This window comes from Drosophila melanogaster, chromosome X, assembly GCF_000001215.4.
Source record: "Drosophila melanogaster chromosome X".
NCBI classification, from domain to species: Eukaryota; Metazoa; Arthropoda; class Insecta; order Diptera; family Drosophilidae; genus Drosophila; species Drosophila melanogaster.
In genome coordinates, this window is record NC_004354.4 from 18,623,075 (window position 1) to 18,635,257 (window position 12,183).

Consider the following 12,183-nt stretch of genomic DNA (forward strand, 5'->3'; position numbering starts at 1 on the left):
GACACCTAGATGGATCATTGGGATCATCTCTAATGAGATGGGATCCAGCCAGCATATCCCTCGATACTCTCTACTCTAGACTCTGAACTCTTTGGTCCGCCAGTTGGCATTTGCTAATTTATTCCACGTCGCGGCTAATTAATTTCTGCTGGCCAGGCCATCAGGCCCATGGCTGGCCAATCTCCCATCAGAAAGTCTTGCGTTCCGTGCGCGGAATGGTCAATAATGGATTGAGGGAAGCAATGGTGGGGCTGGGAGCGATGGGTGGAGGGATGTGGATGGGTGCCCACTGTTGGCTTTTCATTGGACATTTTTTTCGCGTCGCCATCTAAACGAATTTCATTTACAAATATTATAGGCACTAATATGTATGGACAGCCATCGTTTAAGATTGTGTAACTGCACAGCGAGCAACATTAATAAATGCAAAGGCATTCGTTGTTGTCATCGCAGATGACCATTTTCAATGTTAACTTGGAGACAATTCCGTAAAAATGCAAATGCCAAATGCGAAGTGCACCCAACGCTAGAGGAGTCGGAGGAGGAGGAGGAGGTGGAGGCCACCGCCTATTTCCATTTTCATTTTCATTTCCACTGAAAGACGTTTCCTGGCCCGCGTTCGCTTTTGCCGTCCCCGTTCCCATTCCCATTTCCCATTCCCAATCCGATTCCCCATCCAAATGCCGCTCCTCTCTCCTCGAGAAGATCTTTGGCATCCATAGACACGCAATTATGCGTGCACTTACATACATACATACATAGGTATGTACATGTGTTCCCAGGCACATTGCGTATGGAGATGGCTCCACAGGCGACAGTTCCATTATGCCGATGCCTGGGACCGTAGACACTCTGGGGCCACAGAAAGCACTGGGTGAATTCGATAGAATCTGCCGGGTCCACCGCCAGATCAAAGTCTTTGGATGTTGATTGGAAAAGTAGTGAAATAAAGGGGCTTTAGCCAGATGTTGTATAATCATAAAGGTTTTTATTGCTGTTGCACACTGATAGCACTTAGGACATAGACATTTCTCCCTATCGATATAGTTATCCGTTAATTAGCATTATTATAAGTAGTTATATCTGTATCTATATCATTACTGTTACAGTTAATTCGATTAAGCTCGGGGTAGCAGCTAGCCGGAAAATGCTCTCGTTGGATATTTTAACTCGTTTAAATGTATGTACGTGTGTGTTGTTGGTGGGATTATAGGATACTGTTTACTCTGGATACTAGTACTAGGATATGGGATATGGGTGATGTTAACAATACGTGCGTCTATATGCGTTCCATGCATATAGAAGCTGATATGTTGCCAATATTACTTGGTTTCGTTCCACTCCGCAACGATGTGTGTTCGTTGCGTTTGGGGTCGCGTGTTCGATCGCCTTAATATTTACATTAAGTAGAGATTTGTTAATCTAAATCGCTTCTATCATATACGTGGGTATACGTGGGCGGTGCCACATGCCTCATCTCTACGAGTATGTACAAAACATTTTGCCGCATCGCTCGGGATTCCCACACAACGGGAAGCCCGCGTCCTCAACTGTCCGCGCATTACAAACAAGTCAACATAACGATTCAATTAAATATTAGGACAAAAAAAAAGTCGTAATAATTAGAATAAGATTAATAATATAAAAAATAATAATAGTTTCGGTTTCCTTCCTCCGTCCTCCTCCTACTTTTAAGCGGCTGTTTGTACAAAGTTCTTTCTCTAATCCATTTACGTTTCCGGTTCCGTTTGCGTATCGTGTTCCGGATCCATTCTCGCTTCGTCCCGCGTCCTGCGTCCGTGCGCCTGCATAGCCACTCCTTAAGTATGTCCCTTGACCACATCTACGGCTCAGCCCTTCAGGCCGGAACAGCCGCGGACGCCCAGGCCCACGCCCATGCCGCCCAATCCAGCGTTGCTCTCCTCAATGTAGACATTGCCGGGCTGCAGGGTCTTCAGGATTCGTCGCTCCTGATGCTTGCCGCGTTTCTCTGCAAGATCGAGAGGGATGGGAGAAGAAGAGTTCGGATGAGTTGGGCAGACCACAAGCGTGGCTGTCGAAACCGAGTGACAGCCGTCATTTAAATTCCACCCACGCCCCCGATATCGGTCTGATTTGCATTTCGAATATTCGGATTCGTAGGGGGTCTGCAAACCTGAAGATCACTACCGGCTTGGGGTCAGCAAACTCGGATTAATACCATTTGTATGATAATCAAAGGCTATTTAAACATATGCCAGTTGAAACAAATTCATATCTTATGAGAACATTTTGCAAATCATATAATAAAATGGAGAGTGGACTAATTCGGAAAACCTTCTCATTTGTTTAATTTATTAATTTGAAAAACTATAAATACCACTGGTTGTATTTGAATAGTGGTGCCATGCAAATGGCTTGAAAACCCAACTAATGACTGCTCGCTCTGTTCCACCAAGGATGCCCGCTGGGAGTTCATGGCCTGGCCCGCCTCCTGCCAGGCCACTCAAGTGGCCGAGCTCGGTCGGGGAGCTGTGATCTAGGCTCTAGCAGGGATCGGGGACTTGGGACTTGGGACACTTACCAGGCAGCAGCACGTGTTGTGGCTGGAAGATTCCCGACTGCGTCGTTGCTGGATGCGTCGTCGCTGCGGAGGCGGGCAGTCCTCGCAAGGCGTCCGCGTTGCCGATGAAGAAGGTGCCTCCGTCCAGGCTCTGCACCTCCGCCAGCTTGGCCATCAGCTTGGTTGACAGCTCCTCCACATCTGCAAAAATGGGCAAAGAAAAAGAAGAACAGGACTGTGATGAGTGGAAAAAAACATATTTTCGATTCGCAATTGGCTAGAGCTGTTTATATGCTCCATTGTTCGATTAGTGTTTAATGTTTATTGGATGGCACACAGGAAATCCCAATACCGAATTGCGAATTGTAAACAATTTCCCTCCATTGGCCAGTGGGAGTGGGCGGAGAACGAGGCCAGCGGCAGAAAATTTATCATTTATTTATAAACTCAGGCGGCGAGCACGAAAATTAAGTTCCAAGTTGCCCAAGAGAAGCGCCCGCCCGTGGACGATGTGATGATGATGATGTGCGTCTTCTTTCTTGCCTTTCTGGCCATCGTTCAGCGGCTTTTATTATAAACAATTCGGCCGCCAGCGGCAGTGCAAACAATAAAATCTCTTGGAAAATGGAAAGGAAAATAGCAACCGGCCAGGGAAACAACAACTCGGCGAAGCGAGGTCGAAACAATTTTCAAATTTGCGCAGTTCAATTCGATTTGAATACGTTTCTCCCCATTTTGTTGCGGCCAAACACATACGTGTACGCTCCGCTTCTCCGTTTTTCCTCCGAACAGATTAGTGAACATAAAAGGTGGAAGGGGCAGCGGCCGGAGGATCTGGGTGAAAAATCAAAGCAATAGTCCAGGAAGCAAATCGGAGAACTCCACTCGAAAGGCGAACGCTTTTATGAATCGCAAAGTGGGACAAAATCGATGAATGGCAAATGGTGTGTCCAACAAACCAGGCCCTTTTCCTTGCCTTGCGGTTCTTCGGGAGCGGTAGCTGGAGCTGGAGCCAGCACATCTTGGTTTCTATTTATGGAAATGGGCTGCGTAGCGCGAAAAACATGGAGAAGGAAATGTGCAACATTCTGTGGCAGTTGCCTTGCGCGAATATTTATTGCCTGGCCCCCAAGATGCGATGCAGATTCCAGCACAGTGGAGCTGCAGCGCGTGCCAATGAAGGAGGCAGATGGAAGGGGATGGAATGGGGTTGCGGATGCCCAATTGTCAATGATGCGCTTGAACGGAAAGTGTTGCACTTCCACCTTACCACCTTCCCTGCTTTTCCGCTCTGAAAGCAGGCAGCATCAGCAGCCGCAGCTGGTCGCCGTTCAATCATTTGGCCAAAGGAAAAGGGAACTGGGTGCCTATTTATAGATCCCTTCGAAGCGGAAGCGACTGGAGCTGGGGGAGCAGCAGCACCATTAGCGGGGGGAAACTCCGCTTCAAGTGCGGCAGCCCCTTTACCACCGCCTGTCACACTATTTTAAATCTGTCGATGATCACCAAATTCTGTTGCACCGAAACATGCATGTATGTATGTATGTAGTTCGTACTCCCTGGGCATTTTCATTTCGTTTCCTGCCTGCTGTCCTCGTGTGTGTGTGTGTGTGTGTGTGTGTATTGGTGTGGAAAACATGTTTTTCCCCGGCTCGTCGCCCGTGTGACATGATTTCGGAATTTCTCCACATGCCCGCGGAAATGTTTCGACAAACATCCGCTTGTCCTTGAGCGGAAGGGGGCGTTCTGTTGTAGAGACCTGAGATTTTTACCTGACCGCCGAGAATTCGTTTCCGGCTGCAAGTGCCCTGCCCCAAACCCCTCGAATCCCTCCTCCTCATCCTCCTTCGCCGCCGCTTTCGCTGCCTCCTCCCGCAGCTGGAAATGCATAAATTTTCCACGCTGGACACGCTGCGTGGGACGCAGAGTGTCGACACGCCCTGAATTATGATTACACGCCAAAGAACAACATCTCGGGTGAGATCAACAAGAAGCGCTATCAAAACACGGCATAAATCTCGGAGTCTCTGTGGATCTACACATCTCTGTTCTACTATGCTGTATGGGCGGGGCGGGAGTTGCTCCAAACGGTCGGTTGGTGGAGCATTGGAATGGTTATGCCACATGTGGCCCGCGTCTGTGCGGCACAAGCGCTCTCCACAGTTGCACAGGCTCCATTTGATCGTCGATCCTCCGCCTGCCGCCAAGGGCAACTGTACTGCCGCCACGACCATGTTTCGGTCAAGTTCTACATGCTTGTTCAGCGGAGACCCACAGTGCCTGCTAATTGTGCCCGCCATTGGCATGCGAATCGCGACTCGCATGCGCCAAAATTATTTGGACATATCGTTCTACTTTGTTGCAGTCGCAGGCGCAGGCGAAGACCAAATCCAGTGGTCGCCACCGCCTCGTTAGTATTCCTTTGGAGACACGGTGTTGCGGATCACCGCTGCCCAGCTGATCGTGCAGCAATTCGCTGGAAATCTCAGCACTGGCGATGCCGCCGAGAGATTCGGATTCGGATTCGACTGGCGACTTGGAATCGCGGGCCTCCCATACATCAAAGTGTCGTGTTCTGGGCCCGTCGCCTTATAAATATGTATGCCCTTCTCCCTGAACGCCAGAACGGCCAATCAAAGCGTTAGTTAGCCGATGGCCCGAGCATGCCAAGCAGGCGGGCATACATTTCTGGCTGGGATTTGGGACTGCCGCGAGGCCCTTGGCCAAGCGATGCGCTCTGAATTCACAATCAGTTGCAGGGCTTTGGCAGGTGAAATGTGCCCGGGAGCGTGTGAAACGCGAAGCAGACACACTGGGCTAACTGGGAAAGTAGAGCTCAATGCGATGGAGTACTTACCCTGGTCCAGGCGACGCTCCATACGTCGCCACTGGCGCATGTGGTGGATGAGGATGCAGGCGGCCACCGAGAAGAAGACCAGGCATGTGAGCACGGCCACGTAAAGAACGCCAGTCTGCCAGTCAAGGACCCAGGCGGCGGCCGCCTCCTCGTGCAGCTGCTGCAGTTGCTCGTGGGTCAGGTGCTGCAGTGGGGCATTGTGCTCGAAGTGCTCATACTCGGAGGACTTTCGGCGCTGCAAGGAAAGGTTATTGATATCTCCGATGGTTAGCTACTCTTTCGCGACGCTAAATGCACTCACCTCCTTCCAGTTGGGTTCGGTCTTGGCCAAGACAACCCAGTCGATCTTGAGGTCGTATATGGAACCGCAGATGGTGTCCGTGTGTAGCTGGCAGGGTCGCAGCGGTATCATCTCGCCCTGGCAGCGGGTGCACGGTGTGCAGCGATCTCGCTGCGAGTCCCACCAATGCTGTGGGGCGCAGGGCGAGCTGGAGGCGATGGACACCTGGCTGACCGGCGGTGGATCTGGTGGCGCTATGTCTGTGTTTGCAGCGGAGGATGAAGAGGAGGCGCTGGTGGCCACCAGGGAGCAGGTGGTGGACAGCAGTAGCAGAGCCAGGTAACTGCCGTGGCTGATGCTGATGTGGCTGCCACCGATGTGGTGCTGCTGTCGCCTCCGTCGGCGCTTGTGAAACGTTGTGTTTAAGTGGTGGCCACTGCTGCTGCTCCGACTACGCATGGCTCCTCCATGGCCGCCTGGCAGTCTTGGCGGCATCATCTGCAGCAGAGAAGCGAGAGAACGATACTTTTATGGATTTTGTAAGATTTAATGGTTTAATGGTCTCGTTGGGAAGCAGCTGCCCAGTTTTCCCATGGGAAAAACGAACGCGCTGGGAAACTGGGAAAAAGAAACACTATTACTTATAGATGTGGAAGGCACTTGGAAGCCAGCTGGAGACCAGAAGCCATCTTCTATAAAAATAATTCGCGCAACGGCAAACTAATAAACGGCCAACGGTCATAGGCATGCTAATTCTGTTGTTGATAATGCGACGCCATCTCCCTCATCATCACCATCATCATTATCATGAGGATCATCATGATGGCGATCATCATCATCATCATCGGGTTGATGAGGCTTATATGGTGATGGCGATCATAAATGCGTACAGTTTGCAATCAACTTTAATGATGGCGGGTGCTGGGCACTGTAGTTCCCCACCACGGACACCGACCATAACCCACCGACTTCCAACTATCAACGGCGGCAGCTTGGGTTCAATGCTCATCCCCATCCCCATCCCCATCCCCATCATCATGCTCATGCTCATCCTCGTCCCCATCCTCCCCGTGCGTCTGCACATTTTGTTTACTCCCCGGATTCGATTCGATTCCTGTGCCGCATTAACGACAAACTATTATAGACAGTGATTATTATTTATGCGGCAAACGCGACGGCCAAGCCAAGTGGAAGTGGAGGAGCAGAGAGCCAGGCAACTGCCCACTTCCGTTCCAGCAAAGAAGTGCACGGTGTCCCTAGGCGATCCCGAAAAACCAGAAACCAGAAATCAGAAACCAGAAACAAGAAAATCAGAAAACCAGAAGCCGCTTCGGAGTTTTTCCCTGGAAAATCTGCGCTTCCCTTTCGCCACAATCACAGCCCATTCACCAACTCTATAGGATAGGATTGGATGGGATTGGATTGGATGGTATAGGCTTTAGGCTTTGGGCTATGGGCTATGGGTTGGGGTGGGGTCGTGCACTTGTCGTGCCCTGGGAAGCGGGAATCGGTAATCGGGAACCGGGAAGCGGATGGTGGGGCACTTGGATAGGGGCAGGGACACGGGCAGGGCAGGGCAGGGCAGGGCAGGGGCCTCCGCCATGGCCATTCCATAGAGCAGACCCAAATGCGAACGAGGGAAACAACAACAGGAAGAAGAAATATTTAATTAAAATCAACCATTATGGCCACCGTCACCATAACAGCGGGTGGGGTTACGCTGGTGTGGGATCGCATGGAGGGGCAGCAGGAGGCGGCGGAGGCGGCGGAGGCGGAGACTCCTACTGGGTGCGGGTTCGGGTTCGGGTTCAGGTTCGAGCTGATGGATAGAGTTACCCGCCAGAAGAGGAATCGATCGGGTGAAATTGGAATTGGCGATCAATTGACAATTGAACATGAATGACGGGCCGTGGAGCTCATTAGCATGAGCGACAAGTGTTCCAGACGACTTTATTCATATGTATTTCAAATGAATATCGTATCGGAAACTCTTTATAAGGCACTCGAACTTCCTCCAGCTCAACGCAGCTCATTAAAAGCTCGTTTGTTTATGCTGATTAGATTTTATTTCCCTGTGATTTCTGTGACAAGTAAACCTGTCCACGCACACACACATCGGTTCCGGTTCAATTGGAAGTCCATCGGCGGGGTGCTTTCTCCACAACCCACTGATCGTGATCGTGATCGTGATTCTAAGAGCCCAAGACCGAGCCCCATCCAATCCAGCCATAAATAGTAGCCAGATCGTGCACTGAATTGCCAACCGCATGGAATAGTTTCTCTGTGCGAATCCATAAGGAGCACTCTACATATACATATTTCATATATTGCCCAACCGAATGTGGATCATGGCTGCGGCACCCAAAGCGATCGCTGATCTCTGCCAGCCAAAGACGAGCAGCCAGTCCTCGGACAGCTTGAGTGACAGCGGAATGGTGGCTGATGGTGGATCCCAGAGACGCAGCCCAATTTTAGCCAGCACCAACACATGGCCGAAACTGGAGGCGGCCAAAGGGGTGGCAAGGAGATTATTATGTCAGCAGACGTGTATCTAGAAGATACATTCTGCGATCGCTTCTGGCTTCTGTCTGCTGCCTTCTGCCTTCCGTCCTCCGTCCGTCGTCTCAGTCTGTTGTTTTTGTAGCTCGTGCTGCTGTTCTCGCCGTTGTCAGACAACTGACAGTGACAGCAATTTAAATCATGTTGCGTTTTTTGCCTCTCATGCTGCACTAATTGAGGCTGAGGCGACTGCCCAGGAGGCGGACAGGCCATCGGAGGTGCAGGAGGTGCCCAACGAAATGGGTCAGCCGAACGACTTCCAAAGCAACCGAATACCAACCAAGGTGGGTGGGGCACGAAGTGGGGCAGCAATTTGCTTGCCGCCTTTCCAATGCAATTACCAAAGTGTCCAAAGGAGCGGACTGGCTGAAAGAGCGGAATGAAGCCGGTGGAGCAGCATCAGCAGGAGGCGGAGGAGGCAGAGGGGGTGGAGGTGTCCCTTTCCGTATCCCCAAGCAGCTGGCGATTGTCGCTGCCAAAGAAAATAAAGCATCAGCACAGAGAGATTGGCGTATTTTTAACTCGCGACCTAAAATAAAATGCACATCAAACGGAATCCGCAGCAGAATGCAAAGATGTGGCAGCAGTAAGTGAAGTCATGATCTTGGGGCTGCCAAAGGGAACAATTTCTTGGCAAGAAGGAGAGGGGACTTGACTTTGTGTTATACTCGTGTTCCACGCTGAATTGATATAGACAAGAAGGTTTGACATCGGAACAGCGTATCTGAGTAGATTAAACGTATGAATTGGGATGAGATCCTAAGGATTTGCAATAAACATCGATGATATGGAGGAGGTTCTGTCTAAAGGAAAAATCAGTGGAGTTCCTAAGAGTTCTTAAAGTGAAAAACATCGCTTGAGTAAAGATTTTTGTTTCAAATATTTGTTTTTGACAAACACAGCAGCATAGATTTTCAAATAGCCAGAATGCCTATCAAACGATTGCCAAATGAGGGATTCTCGAGTCTTGCGACGAATTCCAGCGACTGATGCTCCTCGTTGGGGTCTCGCAAAGAGCACTATGTGGACCCCGCCCGCCCACTTGCAGCTCTCCAGTCGCAATCGCAATAGCAATCACCATCGCAGCAAATGAAAGCTGATGGATGCGAGTGCGGCAGAGCGAGAGGCAGCGGCATTTATTAAACTGTCAGCTGAACGCTCACGAATTTTATGATTCTGAATCTGCTGTTGGACGTTTTTTTTTCACGTTTTTTTGTTTTTTCCGCTTTTTATTTGTCTTGTTTGTTTTCTCTCTCGGTCTATCGGGTGTGTGTGTGTGTGTTGTGTAAATTCCAAAACGCGACAAAACCATTAAGCACCAACCATTTCATGGGGCAACGAGGAGGGGATTTAATGGGACAACAACGCTGATCAAGAGGAACATCAGTTTCTGTTTCTGCAAACTGGGAACGCAACCTGATCAAGCTGCTTTTGTCATTTATTGGTCTCGAAATTAGCCAGCTAAAGCACTCCTCCCTCGCCCATCTGCTCAATGGGCCAATAAATCACTACGGGATCAAAGCCAACAAGCCAAAGTACTTAATAAAACCTTAGAACAATAGTATCTTCTTGTTGCAGCATGAGTACTGAGTATACCTGATGGATTCAATAAACTAAGTATTCTAGTTCTTTACACCATTCCTGTTCGTTAAGTGCAACAAGTTAAGAGAGCGGAAAAATAGGTGTTTACCCAAGTGTGCTGGCCATGTTGTTCCTGCCCAGAAGAACGCAACTGGAACAACAACAACAAGTACATGACATCTGGCGTGAAGCAGCACCAGCCCGAAGTGCAAATCCTCTGCCAAAGTTTGAAAAGCCAACATCTAAAAGGGGTTGTGTGAGTTGTTAGGAGCAGAAACTGAGATACAGATCGATGCGATCACCTATCCAGAGTGCAAGTACAGTACATATGTTTGTACATGGCATTCATGGCACTACTATCTGTATCTGTATCTGCGTCTGCATCTGTATCTGTATTTGTACGTATATTTTTACACCGGAATTTTGACATTCTGGCGTTATGTAAGCAATGTTTAGACGGGCAGTTCAATGTATTTCCTATTTATTATTATTACACTGAGCCCGCCGAGCAGCCAACAAGTGCGGATGCCGTCGACGCCTCCGGCTTACCCTTTGCCATCCCTATTCCATTTCCATTTCCATCTCCATCTGCATCTGCATCTGCTCCTTCCTGTTTCTGAATTTCTATATGAATCTGCTTATGTTTCTGTTTCTGCATCTGCATCTGTATCTGTATCTCATTCCGCTTCTGTTCCTGTATCTGTATCTGTATATGTATCTGTATCTGCAACTGAATACATGTCGGAGTAGTTGTAGTCCCCCCAATGGCACAGCCAATCTGTCCATCCATCTCGTCAGTTGTCCGCCCTGCACGAGGGGCTCTGTGATTATGATTGTGTCTCTCTGATTCGGATTCGGATACGGATTCAGTTTTGGACTCTGTTTTTGAGCGCTTGTTTTTTTTTTTTAAATTTTTTTTTCGCGCGGATCCGATTCCGAATTTTCGCTTCTTTTTTAGTTGTTCCGTGTCTTTTTGTTTTTCGCTACCGCACAGAGGGCTGCCTCTGTTTCTGTTTCTGTTCTGTTTCTACACTCGATTTATATTTTTTATCATTTGATTTAATTCAATTCCATTCCATTTCGGTGTGTCTGCGTCCGTGTCCGTGTCCGCATCCCCCAGTCCCCAGCCCACGAGCCGCATTCCCCCCCCAGCTCCACGAAATGCGGAGATCATTGCCGCCGCTTCCGAAACAGAAACAGAAGCACAAACTGAAGCATAAGCTGAACGGGACGGGCATAACCATAAGCCATAAAGCATAACGCAGCATATATAGTAGCATATATAGTAGCTCATATAGCATAACCAGCCGTGAGTGGATGGATGGAGATCGGAGATGGGAGCTGAAAGCTGGGAGATCGTAGATGAGGATCCGGACTCCGGGGGGAACAAGATCTCCGCATGCAAGTGGGCTTCTGCCGGCTGGCCACCAGTAATCATAACCTGAGCCTCTGTTTCTGTTTCTGGTTCTGTTTCTGGTTCTCCGACTGTGACTGTGCAATAAATAAATCACTCACTTTTTCGCTTCTCCACTCGTTGGTTGTTGTTTGCGATCTGCGGTGATCTGCGATGATCTGCGTCTGCTGCTCTGCCTTTCGCTGCCTTCTATTTAATGCCTTTCAATTCGAATTCGCGACGGCGGCGGCAGGCTTCATGTTTGCATCTTTGACTTTGAATGATCTAACGATCCAACGCACTGCCCCCTCGCGATAAAATGAAAATGGATGAATGGACGGACCGATCGATCGTTCGGGTTGTCAATCAATTGCAATCGCAATTGCACAATTAGCACTTTTCTTTACTTTTCTTTTCGCACTGGCAACCGCGCAACAGGAAAAAAAATCGTAAAAATGGTACATTCACTGCACTTTTCATTGGCCGTCGCGAGTGCGAGCTGCGCCAGCAAAATATCTATGGTCAGGCAAGTGGAAATACGTTTTCCTCGGCTCGATTTTCTTTGGCGCTCGATCGCAGCGATGCGATACGCAGCTATTCGCTGACTATGAGAGACTGATCGCAGTGCGCACCGGAGAGCAAATGTATCTACAGAGCCGCTCGCTGTTATGCGACTTAACATTTTCAGTCGATATTTCTCATTTTTAGTTGAAGCGTGTCACGCACTTCTGTCCTAGAAAAGGGAGTATATAAGCATCGAAGGTATGTAACAAATAAGTGATAATATTTATTTAGTAAAAATTTATTTTTATATAGAACACGGAACATGACGTTCACATAAACCTAACATGGGCAACGCATAGGCAACAGCTATTTAATCACTCTGTATTAAAAGTCTAAGCAGTACAGTTTTCCAAAATTTTCTTAATTATTAGAAACAATTATTTATTATTTTTCAAATGATTTCCAGT

At 48.8% G+C, this 12,183-nt stretch overlaps 1 protein-coding gene across 2 annotated transcripts; it reads right to left on the bottom strand.

Moving 5' to 3' along the window:
* Nucleotides 1-967: 967 nt before the first annotated feature.
* On the bottom strand, nucleotides 968-11,834 carry wgn (wengen). Of its 2 annotated transcripts, NM_001298481.1 has the most exons (6): nucleotides 11,335-11,834; nucleotides 5,701-6,177; nucleotides 5,400-5,634; nucleotides 2,895-3,073; nucleotides 2,564-2,743; nucleotides 968-1,990 (listed from the first exon to the last, which is right to left on the bottom strand). In NM_001298481.1, exons 2-4 carry the CDS (start codon nucleotides 6,175-6,177, stop codon nucleotides 2,982-2,984), a joined length of 804 nt encoding a protein of 267 aa, NP_001285410.1. In that variant the 5' UTR covers nucleotides 11,335-11,834; the 3' UTR covers nucleotides 968-1,990; nucleotides 2,564-2,743; nucleotides 2,895-2,981. The 2 variants fall into 2 exon arrangements, with proteins under 2 accessions (NP_001285410.1, NP_728186.1); NM_167626.2 differs by lacking the exon at nucleotides 2,895-3,073.
* Between the last annotated feature and the right edge of the window lie 349 nt (nucleotides 11,835-12,183).

Bases quoted from the DNA above. Each gene is read 5' to 3' on its own strand.
- wgn (NM_167626.2), bottom strand. From the start codon at position 6,177: ATGATGCCGCCAAGACTGCCAGGCGGCCATGGAGGAGCCATGCGTAGT. The intron at 2,744-5,399 runs GTAAGTACTCCA...CCATTTTTGCAG, and splicing joins GGAGCGTCGCCTGGACCAGG to ATGTGGAGGAGCTGTCAACC. The intron at 1,991-2,563 runs GTAAGTGTCCCA...TCGATCTTGCAG, and splicing joins ACAACACGTGCTGCTGCCTG to AGAAACGCGGCAAGCATCAG.